This window comes from Sceloporus undulatus, chromosome 2 (genome assembly GCF_019175285.1).
Source record: "Sceloporus undulatus isolate JIND9_A2432 ecotype Alabama chromosome 2, SceUnd_v1.1, whole genome shotgun sequence".
Lineage (NCBI taxonomy): Eukaryota > Metazoa > Chordata > Lepidosauria > Squamata > Phrynosomatidae > Sceloporus > Sceloporus undulatus.
Genome location: NC_056523.1, coordinates 286,589,347 through 286,605,969, shown reverse-complemented (window position 1 = coordinate 286,605,969; position 16,623 = coordinate 286,589,347). Strand labels below are relative to the sequence as shown.

The 16,623-nt window shown below is 43.8% G+C and overlaps 1 protein-coding gene across 1 annotated transcript in view; it reads right to left on the bottom strand.

Annotated features, from left to right (window-relative positions):
• The window catches only part of SSBP2 (single stranded DNA binding protein 2), a 208,353-nt gene extending 196,324 nt beyond the window's left edge, over positions 1-12,029 (bottom strand). Inside the window, 2 exon segments of the mRNA XM_042447811.1 lie at positions 3,842-3,902; positions 11,950-12,029. Coding sequence (XP_042303745.1) covers positions 3,842-3,902; positions 11,950-12,029 — 141 coding nt within the window.
• Positions 12,030-16,623: the final 4,594 nt, after the last annotated feature.

Here is a 16,623-nt window from a genome sequence, read left to right as displayed (position 1 = left end):
ATATACAATGATATCTACAAGTATTAAGCCTCTAATAATTTCCCCAGCATTCAAAACAATACATCTTTCCCAACATAAATAGAAAACTGTCACTGTGCCACTTTTCTATTATTGTTTTTAAAATGTTGCACTGGATCGGGGAACTCTATACAAGCAACACAGACTCTCCACCACCGCAAGCAAACTGTAATGAATGGGGAGATGAATGTATTTAGATCAAATAGCACCATCTAGCAGTTCCCCTGACTTCACCTAAAGGGTACTCATTACTCAGAGACAGTTCAGTGCAGCTGCTTTTTCTTCTCTAACAAAACAGGTATCTATATGGATCTCATCTTATGATGGCCCTTTGATAATTTCTACACTATTTTCTAGAAGAAAATATGGAGGACTAACACCTTCCAAACACATGCATTAGGACAGCCAAGAAATACAGCCAAGGCCCCTATTTTAATAGCTCCTCTACAAGTTTCTCAACAAAAAAACCCTGAAGTTTGACCTGCCAAAAGCTGCAACACAACAATTACATGTCACAAATCCAGCTGCAGAATGTTGTCCAATCATTTTAAAAATTCATGATGAACTGAGAGGACAATAACTTTATAAGTGCTTTATTTTACACAGTACATTGTGCACTAGAACAATTAAATCTCAAAAGTAAGTGAAAGACGCAAAGACAAAATACCTGACAAACGATTTAAGTTTGGGTCTGTTTCTTTGTCTTTGGTATCAGGAAGTAACTCTCCTCTTTAAAATGCTGCAGCAAGGAAAACCTTTAGGTGAAGGTTCAGTGCAAATTGCCTCAAGGGAAACTTCTCAATCATGTTTGGCACATTCATTCTCATGGTCAGTAAAGCTCTTAAGTTACACAATATACAGTGGTAGAATTCAAAGATATAGCCGTGTTCGTCTGTAAAATCAGTATGTAGAGAGATCATGTAGCACCTGTGAGACTAACTGAAAGAAAGAAATTGGCTTTCCTAGACTTCAGTCTATTTCCTATATGCATCTGAGGAAGTAGACTAAAGTCTAGTAAAGTTCATGCTGCCAACTTCTTTATTTCAGTTAGTCTCAAAGATCTCTCTACCAACACAATATACGGTGGCATTTTAAGAGACCCTGTATACCAATGCCATTTCTGGCCTACGAAGGTGACAAGGGGACTGAGGAAGTCTACACATAGAAAAAGAAAGTGGAAAATAAACTGCTTCTCTCTCAGGAATATTCACTTTACCAAAAACAGAACCTTCCTTCTTCATAACAACCGATTCCCTGGGTCCTCCTGCTTCAACCAGAGGAAGGAAAGGTGTAACAAGCTTTCACTGCTAGCAACTGGGGGGGGGGGGGGGGAGTCCAACATTAGGAGGGCCCTTCAGATAACAAGTAAAGTAAGGTTACCTAATAACAACTTCAAAAATTACCCTTTATATTTTTATGTAGAGAGATCTTGTAGCACCTTTGAGACTAACTGAAATAAAGAACTTGGCAGCATGAGCTTTCCTAAAGTTAAGTCTACTTCCTTCCAAAAGCATCTGAAGAAGAAGTGGACTGAAGTCTACAAAAGCCCATGCTGCCAACTTCTTTCTTTAAGTTAGCCTCAAAGGTGCTACAAGATCCCTTTGCATACTGATTTCCCAGACTGACGCGGCTACATCTTTGAGTTCTATCTTGATATTGTTGTTTGCTTTGAATTTATTAACACTGTTTTCCAGTATAACAACCTGGGCCAACTATGTGGTTAAAACAATCCTTTAAACAAGATCATCACCTCTTACAATAACTTAAAAGCTGCATCGTATTTGCCACATAGTGCAGACGTTTTAAGTGAATGTTTTTCTGTACTTGTTTTACTTAAAAGTTTCTGATGTCCCCATAACAGGTGAACCAAGGTATTACAACGGAAATAATCTATTCAGCAATAGGGGGAGTGTGCCTCTTTCTTTCCTCAGCATTACAAAAGTCCCCCCCCTTCTTTTTGCTCCAGTCTTCAACCTACATAAGGAGAGTTTCAAACTCCTCCCAAAGCCCAGACCCATCCTCTACCTCTTGTTCATACAAATCCTCCTCTTTTGCTGAAAAGGGAAAGAGAGCACTCCTGGCCTGGGCTGAGCCTTGGACAAGGACTCTGGTTCGAATCCCGGTTTGGCCATGGGTGACCTTGAGCCAGTCACACTCTCTCAGCCTCAGGGGAAGGCAATGGCAATCCCCCTCCCCTGCAGAAACTTGGCAAGAAAACCCCAGGATAAGGTCACCCTAAGACAGAAATGACCTGGAAGGCACACAACAAACAACAACAGGAAAAGGAAGGTAGAGAGCACTCCTTGCTAAAGGGTGTGAGTCCCTGTAAGTGTGTGTGTGTGTGTGTGTGTTGAGAGATACGGGAGTAAGTTGAACACTGTGGAGTTGGCAGGCGATGGAGGCTTCTGCTCCTCTCTTTCTCAGTCAAGCTACACATCAACACCAACACCAACAACAAAGCCTGGGACTCTTTTGTTACCAAAGTTATGCCAACAGCATCTTCTTCCCCGCACCCCATCCCAAAACAACACCATGACTCTACACACACACACACACGCACACACACAATCTCCTCTTTTGCTGTTCACCTTTCTCAGGACACCTCCTCCAACAACACCCCCTTCCAGGACACAACAAACTATGTAGTTACACCACCACCCCCTTCCCTCAGAGGCTGTTAGCAAGATGTTCATGACTGTGTGAGGGAAGAGTGGAGGGGGACATGAAAAAGGGAGGCAGAGATGATCCCTGGTGAAGTGAGTGTGTGGGGTGTGTGTGAGAGAAGGAGTGAGGAAAGGGGGACAGGGAAAGAGATAGAAAACAGGCAAAGTGAGTGAGAGAGGTGTGTGAATGAGGGAGTCAAGTGAGGGAACAGGAGAGAGAGCAGTACTCCTAGTGAACTGAGTGTGAGGATTGTGTGTGTGTGTGTGTGTGTGTGAATGAGGGAGTTAAGCAAGTACCTCTTGTTAATACAGAATCTCCTCTTTTACTGGGAGCAGCCCATGTTCACCCTTTTCAGGACACCTCCTCCAACAACACCCCCTTCCAACACACAAGGGAACAAACTATGTAGCTACCCTCTTCCCTCAGAGGCTGTTAACAAGAGGTTCAGGACTCTGTGAGGGAAGAGTGCAGGGGGCAGGAAAAGGGAGAGAGAGAGAGTTAAGTAAGGAGAACAGGGAAAGGGAGACAGAGAGCACTCTTGGTGAAGTGAGTGTGAATGGGGGGGTTAAGTGAAGGGAGACAACACTCCTGACAAAGTGTGAGGGGTGTGAGTGTGAATGAGGGAGTTAAGTAAAGGGAACAGCAAAAGGTAGGCAGAGAGCACTCCTGGCCGAGGACTGTGCTTCGAAGCAAGAACCACCAAAACAAGGGAAGGAAGGGGGAAAGGCAGGCAAAGAAGCTCTGGAGCCCAAACGTTAATCCTGAGGCACAGGCAGACACACACAACCCGCAACAGCCTGCCTGAAACACTGTCACCGAAGTGACTGGCTGAGGTACAGCCTTCCTGCTGCGTCCCGTCTTTGCTTCCCCCAACGGAGGGCCCCACCCCCTCGGAAGAAAGGGCGCTCTCTCTCTCTCACACACAAACACACACTCTCCCCACCGCCGAGGCAGGCGTGCGCGCGCATACACCTCCCTGGCGACAGAGACACCCCCGGCGTTGCTTCCTTCTGCTTCTCCTTCTCCGCCACAACAAAGTTACTTTGAGAGGCGCGCGCGCAGCCCCCTTCCTTGCCTCCCTTTCCCTTTCCCCTTCCCCTCCCCCCCAGCCATCAGGCTGAGTGCAGGTCCGGCGGCGCCGGCGTCGGACTGTACTCACTTCTCCCTGGCCTGGCTGTCGGACGGGACGCTGCTGTTGCTCTTGCCTTTGCCGTACATGCCTGCAGAGAGCTCCGACTGTCACGCACCTGTCAACCCATCACAGCCCTCCCTCGGAACAGCCCGGTCGCCATGGAGACGCCGCCACAGGCGCGCGCCATTGGCCCTCCGCGCGCCCGGGCCCCGCCTCCTCCTCCTCCTCCGCCGGCGTGATTGACAGGCCGCGGTCCAGGACGGCGCTGCTCGCGCTCTCCGGCTGGCTCCCTCCTCCTCCTCCTCCCGCCTTCCTCCCAGCCTCCGGCTCCTCCCCCTCCTCTCCCCCTCCCTCCCTTCCCCGGCGCAAGGGGGAATTAGAAACGGTTCTAGAAGGATTTTAAACAACTGGCTGTTCCCTGCTCTCGCCGCCACTCCCTCCGCCGCTGCCACAGAGACGGAGACGGCTGAGGAGAGACAGAAAATGCGGACTGGACTCCTCCTCAGCCGCCTCGGCACAAGGGCTGCTGCGACCGTCGTTTCAGCGACGACGCCGCCACCATTCACTTGGCCCACAAACCTTAAACGTTAACAGCTCACCATTTGAGGACTCAAAACCGTTACACAAGCACAACACAAAAAAACAAGACTCTTTGACTTTCACACCAAAATGGGTACTTTTCAGAGCCTTTGGTGTGATTTTGGTGATTGGTTTTAATGGTAATTTTGAGAGTTGAAATAAGTATTTGGTGAGATATTGGGGGGGGGGGGATTTGGTGAGTTTTGGCCAAACGTTTGGGGAATTCGAGGCTTGGCAACACTGTATATAAGGCTCCATAAGTCCTTCCTCGCCTCACTCAGGGCATAGTAAACGTCCTCGTCCAAACACGACAAAAGTTACCTCGGACTAGGCTCCCTTTGCCCTCTCAACCCAAATCCATATACGCACAGACTCTAATTTAAACACCACACAGTCAATAGGCACATACTTTAGGGGTATAAATAAATTTATTATTATTATTATTAATTATCCACACTGCCGAAGTAATCCGGTTTGAGACCGCTTTTAACTGCCATGGCTTCATGCTGTGGAATTCTGGGAATGGTAGCTTGTTACGACACCAGAGATTGCACTGATGATACAAAAAACACTGGACTGAGGTCCCCTCACTATCTGGTTGGCAAGATGTCTACCTGTTCAGTCGTATTTTTCCTCCTTAACTGCCTTTCTTCTTAATGTACTTGCTATTAACTACCATTCCCAGAATTCCACAGCATGGAGCCATGGCAGTTAAAAGTGGTCTCAAGCCGGATTATTTCGGTAATGCAGCTTTTGTCGACCCAGTGGAACAGCCCTTGGCTTTTTGAGAACCACATTCTCAAAACATTTCCAGGCCTCCTTCCCAAGAGGCAAAGGTTCAAAAACACACTGCAGAAATAATTCAGTTTGAGACCGCTTTAACTGCCCTGGCCCAGTGCTAGGGAACCCTGGGAATTGTAGTTCATTGTGATCCCAGACTAGCTCTCTGACAGAGAAGGCTAAATGCTTCACAGACCTACAGTTCCCAAAATTTCCCTAGCATTGAACCAGAGCACTTAAAGCAGTCTCAAGCTTGGATTATTACTGCAGTGTGTTTTGGGCCAGAGTTGCCCTGATGGTACAAAACCACTAGACTGAGGTCCCCTAACTATCTGGTTGTAAAAGATGTCCACCTACTCAGTCTCCCTGTCCCCTCTTTAACTGCCATTCTTCTTAAGGAAAGGGAGGGGAAAAACAAAGATGGGAGAAACAAAGGGGAAAATACAGGAGGATTACACGACAAGTCTAATTCTCTGCAAGCTTCACCGACTGGAGCATTTTGAGGCCAAAACTTTTAGTGCACTCCAGAAACGTTCTGGAAGGGCTTCCTGGGGAGGATTTAAGTGTGCGGTCTTCCACCTCACTTAATTTTACAGAAAGTCAAGACAATGTTGTCCTTTAATTGTAACCTATCCATTACTTTTTTCCTTTCAATCAGTACTGATAGGCAGTAGTGTCACAAGGGGAGTATGGGGTTTATGGACCGCACCAGGTGACACCACTGAAGAGGGTTAACACCACAGAATTGGGATGACACCCGGTGACTGTCCCCCACCTCCCTGCCACGCATCGTGGCGCATGGTAGGGAGGGAGAGGTCCAGCACCCCCCTAGTCCCTGCCCTGCATGGCTTTACCTCAGAGTAAAGCCACACTGGACAGGGAGGGAGAGGGCCTGGTGCCCCCCCCCAGTCCCTGCCCTGTGAGGCTTTGTTGTAGTTAACTGCTCTCGAGTTGATCAGGGCTAGCCTCAAGAAGAAGAGCCCTCCCTCCATGGCAACTGTCATATTCTGGACTGGGAGGGAGTAAAAAGGCAGGCCCATCTCCATCAGGACTAGCCTCAAGAAGAAGAGTGTATTTTTATTTTTATGTATTTTTATTTTTATGTATTTTTATTGCTGTAACCCGCCCGGATTCCTTGTGATTGGGTGGGCTATAAATAAATAATCTATTATTGTTGTTGTTGTTATTTCAACTCATGGCGACCCTATGGGTGAGAAATCTCCAGGACCCCCTGTCCTCCTCTGCTCTGCTTAATTCCTGCAACCCCATAAAACCCACTGAGACCTCCTTAATAGCGTCCATCCATCTGCTTCCCTCCACCTTTCCCAGCATTATTGTCTTTTCCAATGAGTCCTTCCTTCTCATGATGTGTCCAAAGTACAACAGCCTCAGTTTGGTCATCTTGGCTTCCAGGGAGGTTTCTGGCTTGATCTGCTTTGGGACCCATTTGTCTGTCCATGGGGTCCTCAACACCCTTCTCCAGCACCACATCTCAAATGAATGGATTTTCTTCATATCTTCTTTCTTAACTGTCTTGCTCTCACATCCATACATGGTAATAGGGAATACAGTGGTGTTCTCAGTTGTATCTCTTTGCATTTTAGGATGTTTTCTAGTTCTTTCATAGCCACCTCTCCATTCTTAATCTTCTTCTGATTTCCTGACTGAAATCCCAATTTCTATCAATGTTTGATCCCAAGTATGGGGATTCCTTTACTATTTGTATTTCTTCATTGTCTATGGTGAACTTATGAAGGTCCTTGGTGGTCATTATTTTTGTTTTCTTTGTGTTCAATATTAAGCCTGCCTGTGCACTTTCTTCTTTGATCTTACTTAGTAGGTCTGTGAGGTTTTCTCACAGTAGTGCGGTAATCTCCTGAGTCTCCTTGATACATGTGATTTGGGTAGTTGAGATCTATTTTTTGGTTACTTTGTTGTTGTTAACTGTCTTCAGGTCACCTCAGCTCATGGCGATCCTGTGGATGAGACATCTTAAAGATTCCCTATCCTCCACTGCTCTGCTTAGGTCTTGCAAATTTATGCCTGTGATCTCTTTAATAGAGTCCATTCATCTAATGTGCCACCTGCCTCTCTTTCTACATCTCTCCACCTTTCCCAGCATTGTCTTTTCTAATGAGTCGTGCCTCCTCACAATGTGGCCAAAGTATGACAGCCTCAGTTTGATCATTGTTTGGCTACAAGGAGATTTGTTCAAGGACCCATTTGTTTGTCGTTTTGGCTGTCCACTGTATCCTAAACATTCTTCTCCAGCGTCAAATCTCAAATGAGCTGATTTTCTTTTTATCTACTTTTTTCACTGTCCAGCTCTCACATCCATACATGGTGATGGGGAGTACCGTGGCTTGGGCGAGTCTAATGGTAGTGCTCAGTTGTATATCTTTACTCTTTAGGATTTTTTCTAGCTCCTTCATGGCTGCCCTTCCCATTCCTAGTCTTCTTCTTATCTATTGACTGCAGCCTTCATTCTGAACAATACATGATCCAAGGTAGGAGAAATTTAACTATTTCACTTTCCTCCTTGTCTAATTTGAATTTATGTATGTCCTCTCTGATCATTATTTTTGTTTTCTTTATGTTCAGCAGCAAGCCTTCCTTTGCACTTTCTTCCTTGACCTTCCTCAGTAATTGCTCCAAGTCCATGTTTTCTGCTTGTAGTATGGTGTTATCTGCATATCTTAGATTGTTGATGTTCCTTCCTCTTTTCTTCACTCTTCCTTCTTCTAAGTCTAATCCTGCTCTTCATTTGATATTTTCTGTGTACAAGTCGAACAAGTAGTCTATACATTCCTATTGACTCATAAGTCAATGTGTCTTGGATCACAGATCTTCCTAGAACCAGTCTATGTTAATATAGAAAGACCATAAATTCACCATTTCACATTCCATATAACAAAAAGATCCAAAATATTTTTGTGATATATTAGGACAAAATTTCAAGTCCAATGTCTGGTGGACCATATAACATCTAATTGTAGCAGGGATGCTAACAATATATTAGACTAGAGGAATCTTGGTCTTATCCAGTAATAACATGTATCTTATAATTCTTTATGCTGTGGTTTTTCAGAAATGCTGTCTATGTACTCTTGCTTTGTAAATTTAAAATGCAGTCATGGTCCCTGGGAATTGTAATACAAAATAGTAATCCAAACAACATTAAAATCAGCTCATTGTTTGGTTGTGAAATCAAGTTGTGAAATTAATATCTAGGTTTATGTCTGATCATGAAATATACTGGATATTGTTAATACCATGGACATATGTGGTATGGAGGACATCTGATGTCAGATTGTAATTTGGGGGATGTACTACCTGGCATTCGTTTCTGAGATATATTCAAAATTTGCAGAAACAATAGAACTGTAATTTTTACAATGCACAAAGCAGGGATGGTCATGAAGTCTGTACGGAGAGTAAATGTGTAGAGCCTGCGTGTACAACGGACTGGAGAACAGGAAACTACAGTCCTGCCAGCCTAGGTTCTGCCTTAGGTAAAGTTGTAGGAAAGTGTGAGTAATAAAAGTAAAAGTAAAATAAATGCTGCTTTGGAAGAATCAGTGTGATGTCTTCTAACAGGGATTGTCCCCCCAACATTTTAAAATTCTTTGCAAAAGTCAACAAATAACTAGACAGCAATGATCTGCAGACTTTTATATACCTGTGCTTTCAAAAAATCTTTGGCAAAGTCAATGGAAAATTTCTAGAAACACTTAGGAGTGATGAAATAAGAGAATGGTCCTCTTTTGGTCTGGTAACTGGTTTAGAAAAACAGGAAGTATAGGGAAGGAATTAATAAATAGTGTACACAATAGAGGGAAGTAAGCAATGGGGTCCATTATGGATATGTATTACAACTAGTGCTATTTTAACACTCCCAAATGATAGGAAGATGGGGAAACAGTGAACGAGCCACACTGCAGACAATACCAAATTATTCAGGATGACGGAATCCTAAATAGAATGTTAATGAGCTTCAAAGTGTGCCTTCAGTCTGGCTGAGATGAGACATTCGGATGAGACTTAATGTTTGGAAGTACAAACAGTATACAAAGTAATGTAAATTGGGACCAAGAGGGCTAAATTGATTATGACTATTGGGGAAGAGAAAAACCGCTGGGCTTATGATAGAAGTGTTAATTCAGTGGGGTTTCAACGTGCAAATTCAGTATTAGGAATTACATTAGTAAGGGATCCAAAAATACAGCAAGTATTAGCAGGTCATTAGATAAATGTACAGTTATGCTGCTGCCACAGTTAGATTGCTAGGTACAATGTGGGTCACCCAGTCTCTAGAAGGATATCATGGAGCTGTAAAGAGTACAGAAGAGAAAAACTGAAATGATCAGTGTGTTGCAGTATCTTTCCTACAGGAGAAGGCTAAAGAAGTTGTGGGTTTTGTGGTCTTAAACGAAAGATAGCTAAGAAAGAACACTCACAGAAATATAAACAGATACTGCTTGGATTACTGCAAAGAATACTGGAATTCATTTCCACCTCTGTAGCAGTATAGCAGTAGTTCCCACCTATCTCTGGGTCTAGAGACATCTTTTCAAATGAATGAACACAACAGCAAGTCAGCAAGCATTATCCCACAACATAGTGAGAAATCTATCATCCTCGATCAACCCATCTCTGCTAGGTCTTATCAGATGAACAAGGATCAAGATTACATGTAGTGGGAAGGACTTATTCAAGCATCTTGTCAGCTGCAGCAACTGAAACTGATCCTAAGAAAACTGACCAGGTGGTGGACTGTACACTTCCTCAGACTCTGTGATAAATGTGGAATCAGGTTCTGAGTTAATATGAGCAACTTTATTCTGTCTGCCTAGGGGATGTCTCACAGCAAGCAACCAAGGGTTTTACTGGCTTCTCTCAGCCTGATGACAATACACCTGACCCCAATACACTCTGTACCATTCAGAACAGTTCTGACATATCAAAGATAGAATAGTAAAGGAATAACAGGTTTGTTGTAGACACTAGTAGACATACTAGGTTTGTATAATAGCATGATAGACTTGTTTGCACATGTACAGAAAAAACAAAACAAAAACCCAACCTCACTGCTTCATAATAAGAAGAATGACGAGTCCTTGCTAATTATTGGTTATATTAATTTTGTCACCTACACATCCATACTCTAGCCATTGTCCATCCTGTTTCATTTTCCTGTCGATCTTCTGTAAACCACATGAATCATATGGTCCTCGGCACTGGATCAGTCCTTTAGGAATGATTGTATCAGTGGCCCTTTCTATCTCACCATTCCTCAGTATCCTCAAGATCAAGGCCTTGACTAAATAGCTAGTTTTAACAGCTAGAACCTCCCTTCCCAAGTATTTGGGGATTCCATAAGCTTCCACGGGTGGACCATCTTAATTAGTCCCCTACTCCTGCAGAAGAAGCCCATTATAACTAAACCAAATGCCATAAGAATGTGATCAGACCATGAGAATGAGGTTATTGAACCTCCCCCATCATCTTCCCACTGCCCAATATCAAAACCCATGGGGCTGCCCAAGGTATCACATGCCACATGCACTGGGCCAGTAACTTGTATGAGATAGCTTCATGATTGCCATAATAGCAAGGTCTCCAGAAGGCCCCATCAGTACAGCTTCAGCATGGATAGTGAAGTCCTCTAGAACCAAAACCATGGGGTTCTCTAGCTCCACTTCTGAGACCACCACAGCCAGTTCAGGCACAGAGGCCATTGGGCAGCAGCAGGATAGTGGGGCATGCCTCTTCTGTGTCACTGCCCCAGTATAGGATATAAAACTTTAAACTAGTGCTAAAGCAGATGGGTTTCCTCATGAGATTAATAGAATCTTTATGAATGATAGCAATTCCCCTCCCTGTTGTTGTCCCCAGTACCCAGAGGGACAAAGTTGGGACAGTTCCACTCCATTCAGCTCATCCAGATTTCTGTAATGCATTTCATTTCAGGTCCTTTATCCACAACTAAGGCACAGGTGATGGTTGTTTCATTACAGACTGATATGGCATTCAGCACAGAAGGACCACCAACAGACCAGAGATTGAGCTAATAGAGCAACCTGAATCACAGGGGAAAACACAGAATAGGTTTCAAACATCTGTCCCAACCTACTCTTACCTAGCATGTCCATTTCCAAGTGGTATACCTTCTTCTACCAGGAATTACATCAAAGGGGCACCCCATTCCTCTCCCTCTCCTACAATTCGCATGTACTGTACAGACAGAAATATTAGTGAAGTCAGAAACTAATCACTGAATTAAACTCTCACCCAAGCAAACCCTAGTTCTCAGAGGGAGAGAAGAGCATAAAACACCCCAGCAGACAGAATGGGAGGTGACTGTCTGGGGCCAGGGGAAAGAAGAAGCTGCTGGTTTTACTGCTACTTGGACCTCTGCCTTCCAGGTGCCTTCTAAGAAGCAGAGCCCTCCCTCCAATCCATCTGCTTTGGTCCAGGCCTTAGAGGGAGAGGAGAACTACTGGACCTGATCTCCTTCCCCACCACCATTCCCTTCTCCTTTTGTGTCATGTCTTTTTAGATTGTAAGCCTGAGGGCAGGGAACCATCTAATTAAAATTAATAATAATTGTAAGCCACTCTGAGAGCCTTTAGGGCTGAACAACAGGGTATAAATACCATAAATAAATAAATAAATAAATAAATAAATATCTTACCACCAATTTCTGCCTCTCACCTGGGAACTCTGAAGGTGGATGCAACAGAACCCACACTCCCCTCTAGGTAATACTGTCTCACCAGACCTTGCCTCTCATTCGTGGTCTTTGTCCACTTTCCAACTTTTTTCCAACTAAGAACAGGAGGTATTCTTGCCCCATGTCTCCCCATATTCTCCCTTATGAATCAGCCTGTGTTTTGAGATCTGCCATGGAGGCCCTTCTCTCTGTCCCACCACCCTCACAGGCGCATCTGGTGGCAATATGGAAGAGACCCTTCTCAGTAGCTGCCCCCAGGCTCTGGAAAGACAAGCACTCTCCCTTTCTTTCTGCAAACAAGTATCATCATCATCATCATCATCATCATCATCATCATCATCATCATCATATTTATTTATATCCCGCCCTCCTCCCAAGGCTGGGACTCAGGGCAGCTTATAACATTAAAAAACACCATACAGTTAAAAACATACAAAATAGTATATTAAAATAGAATGAAATTACTACAGTTACAACTACAAGTAAAGACTGTTCTGGCAGACATTAGATGAGTGACTGCATATGACCAATCTCACCTAAGCTGAAGACTGCTCACTATTGTGCTGTGTGTGTGTGTGTGTGTGTGTGTGTGTGTGTAATGATGAATGTTTTAATCTCATTTCAATGATTTGTTAAATCTCGTTTTAACTTTTCTATCTTGTGAATTTTTACCAATGTGCTTTTTTAATTTGTTGTAAGCCACACTGAGTCCTGAACTGAGGAAAAGGCAGGATAGAAATAAGTATAATAATATATACTAATAATGTCACCTGGCTGCAAACACCTATAAGTTGCTTCCTTAGTTCATTATTTTAAAAGTAGCATAACACAAATAACTGACCAGGCATCTAAGAGGAGGTTATAGCTGTCAGTTTTTATGACCACCCTGCCCACAATTCCTTGCTGAGCAAGACATTTGGGGTAACAGTTAGAGTGACTGGCAGGGCAGCACTATCTACTGTGAAAGACAGCAGGGACTTAGCTAGGATTTTAGGAAGGGGGAGTCCAGACTAAGTGCCACCATTATAATGGAATTTGGGTGGCACAGCAGCACACACCATTCATTTTTCTAATGGAAGGGGGGGGGGTCCGGACCCCAAGAACCTCCCTTGGCTACGTCCCTGAAGACAGTGGTTATAGTGCCTAATGAAGCTGCTATATTGCCTCAGAGAATGGTTCAGTAGCCACAGACAGCAGGGCCACCTCCGGACACAGAAGAGCAAATGGAAACTACAGGACAGAGAAGTAGTCCTTCTGGAAAGTTGTGTCTAGGTAGATATGGGCCAACTGAAAGACTGGACTCCCAAACTGGATCTGCATGCTCTATGTCCCTGTTCTGTTAAAATCGCTGTACAGACCAGTGCTTTGCGCCGGCCTGCACGCGTACTAGGGTTGCCTTGGGGCATCCTTTCCAGGCGCCCCGCAACCCTAGTACATTGTACATTATGACGTCACAGCCATGCCGCCTCCAAACAGTCTTAGTGCCCTTTCTGCGGCGCTGGAAGGAGCTCCATTTTGGAGCTCCTTCCTGGGTTTGTGTCGCTGGCGCAGCCTTTATACAAAGGAGAAAGGGGCCGAGTGGTCCCTTTCTCCCTTTCCCCGCTGCTGTCGAGTGTCCTTGGGGCATGAAGCCCCAGGACACCCCTTTCTAGGCCGCAGGGAAGTGGCCTCTTGCCGCTTCCCCACGGCCTGGAAAAGTGGCGGATCAGGGCCTCTGGGCTGCTGCTCTGGCAGCTGAGGCCCCAATCTATCAGGGAAAGGGGCGGTCTGTACACCGCCAATGCCAGACTCAGCATCAACCAGCTAATTATTATTGTCCTCACTGAAAGTTATCCAATTTGGTCATGGTATAAAATATTTGGTTATCAGTTTGAACACACAAATCCTCCCATTACATTTTTTCAAGATACCTCTGAAGTAGTTCATTAGTGTTCAGTTGTTGTGTTGTGGTTTTTTTTTTTAACTGGGATGTATATAATGGAGAGCCACCATTTTGTCCATGGTCTTGTGAGTCCATGACTACATGTGACCTATACTCTGGCTAAGAGCTTTAAGAATTTCTAAGACAGCATTTAGCATCATGGGCTACTTAAGGTTGTACTAACCAGTGAATGGGAAATGAAATCTTACCATGAGCAGGTGAATAATTCCCTTTATTGACAATTTGTCAGGAAGTGGAAATATGGGAGGTAGACTTTTTTAAAAAGCGGGTTATAGAGCCTGCCAGTTGAATTTGGTGAGGTGTAATAATGCCAGGAGATCAAGAGGAGAGGCCAAGAGGAAACTATGGAAATCATGGTTTCTGGAAGGCATGCAACTAATCTAACCTTTCCTTGCACTATATCCCTTTCAGGAGGGTAGCAGGATTGGTTGGCTTTTTTTTTTTTTTTTCTGGAGTGAGGGAATAAAAATTCCAGTTGAAATTAACTAATACAAGCACTAAATAAATTTACCTGCTCATTCCCTCAAATATCAAGTTGTGCGACACACCTCAGCTGTCTTTTATGTAATATAGATATATTGCTATTACTGAATGGAGGCACTTCTGCATCTCAACCTATTCCATTAGTTCTCTCAATAGTAGCCTCGTTACTGATTTTCTTCCATCAGCTTTTTTGAGGGCTCAGCGGTTGTTGTCTGCCCCACAGAAAAAATGTAGAATGGTACAAAAGATTCAGAAGAAAATTCCAAAAGGCCTGCTAAGGTTCACATACCATTCTGCTTCAGTGAGCTTGAACTAGTTTATGGTTCTGCAATTGCAATTAAACTTTCTAGGTTTCTGTCTGCTTCAAGTTGAAAAAAATCAGTGAAATCTATATGTGATATCTCAAATAAGATACAAGCAATATCTTATTCTAAGTAATAAATACTTGGGCAATATATTATTATTTTCTAATTTCTGACATTACATATTAAATGGAAAATGCAAAACATATACACATTACTTTCCCTACAGTGTTTAATTATTTTGCAAAACCTGTTACTTATAGAAGGAACATTTTTGGTACAAGTGGTCTGCCCTAAACAAAGAATTTCATATGGGAACCAGACATCATAATCGTTCATTTATAGCCCACTACTCTTTCTTCCTTTTTTCTTATACTTCTTCCCTCACACATAGTCCAATAATGAGAAAAAGTCAAAATAACTGCACTGTGCCTTTGGACTGGTGGCTCTTGGAGCTGTCTGGAAGCACCCTTTAAAACCCCTGAAACAGAATACCTAGCCAGGGCCCAGTATCTCTGCAGCACAGCCCCAAGTTTGTTTAATCAAAAGCAGTGGCACAGCCATGTAATTTTAAACCTGTGAGGCACAGGAAGCCCAGACACTTATTCTTATGTGCTGTTGGATGCACTTTGTGCAGTAGGAAAAGAAAAGGTGGAGTAAGAATCATGTTTTTGTGCAATTGGCAGTATGGTTTTAATCAGGATCGATCTGAGAAAAAAGAGAAAGAAACAGAAAATTAAAATGAGTGCTGTTACTTCTCACTCTCTATAACCTTATATTTCACTTATTGTCTCTAGTATATCCTACAACACCCAGAGTTATAATAAGAATAGGAATGAGTTTGCAGCTACTCAGTTATATAGGGAGTCTGTGTTCCAAACTATCCTGAAGGAATTCAAAGACATAGCCGTGTTAGTCTGTAGAATCAGTACTTAAAGAGATCTCAGAATGCATCTGAGGAAGTAGACTGAAGTCTATGAAAGCTCATGCTGCCAATTTCTTTCTTTCAGTTAGGAGTTTATCGCACTGGGGTTAAAACGTTGCCCGGTGCGTTCTAACGTGCACGAGTGGGGCCGCGCACAGAGCGTGATGGGAACCCGATGGGCCCCAGAATGCTAGTTTACCGCACAGGGAATGTGCGCCACGCGTTCCCATCACATTCCCATGGAGTTCCAGTCTCTATTGAGAGCGACGTCGTCTGAAAATCTTCCATGCAATCGTGCGATTATCCCAGCATTTGCCTTTTCCTTCCCCCCTTTCCCCCGTGGGATAATCTCCTTTTTCTTTCTTTCTCCTGGTAGTTGTTGGGATATAGAGTCACAAGAAAATGTACATGTGGGTTTTAATAGTAACCAGGCATAAAAGGGTTACTGTGAGCCATAATGATTAGGCATTTAAATAGGAAGTGACATCGAAAGGATATTCAACAAGTGCTGTAAAGTACTGCAGAATGCTGCCAGACTGAGAAGTCTATCAGTCAGGGAGGCTGGGTTCTTTGTGAGACCAGAGAAAGAGGCAATGCCTAGTAGGCCTCATGGAGCCTATGCCAGAGTAGTGACAAGCATTTCACCTCAGAGTGGGCTGTTACTGGTGTGGATGGTGGATGGTGTCGGCGTATATATTGTTGTACACAGTGGAGCTTCTTCTAAGAATAAAAGCCTCATCTGAGAGAAGTTTACAGTGTCTCTTTGCTCACTGAGAAAGAGAGAGGTGTTTCTCCAGAGTACAAGCTGCTGACTACAGCCACAAAGGTGGAAAATCTGGTGCCAAACGTTGACGTTTTGCCTCATGCGCTGCGTAGCAACATCAGAAGCGTTTTAACAGTAGTATCCTATCCATCCCTCCTTCCTGTCTCCTAATTTCTAATTCATTCTAACATCCCTGTCCTTCTTTCACAGTTTATCTCCCTTTGTTTTTGTTTTTGTTTTTCTTTCATAGTTTTAACAATCAGGAGATATGTACAGAATATGTTCTACTTACAGCCGCATGA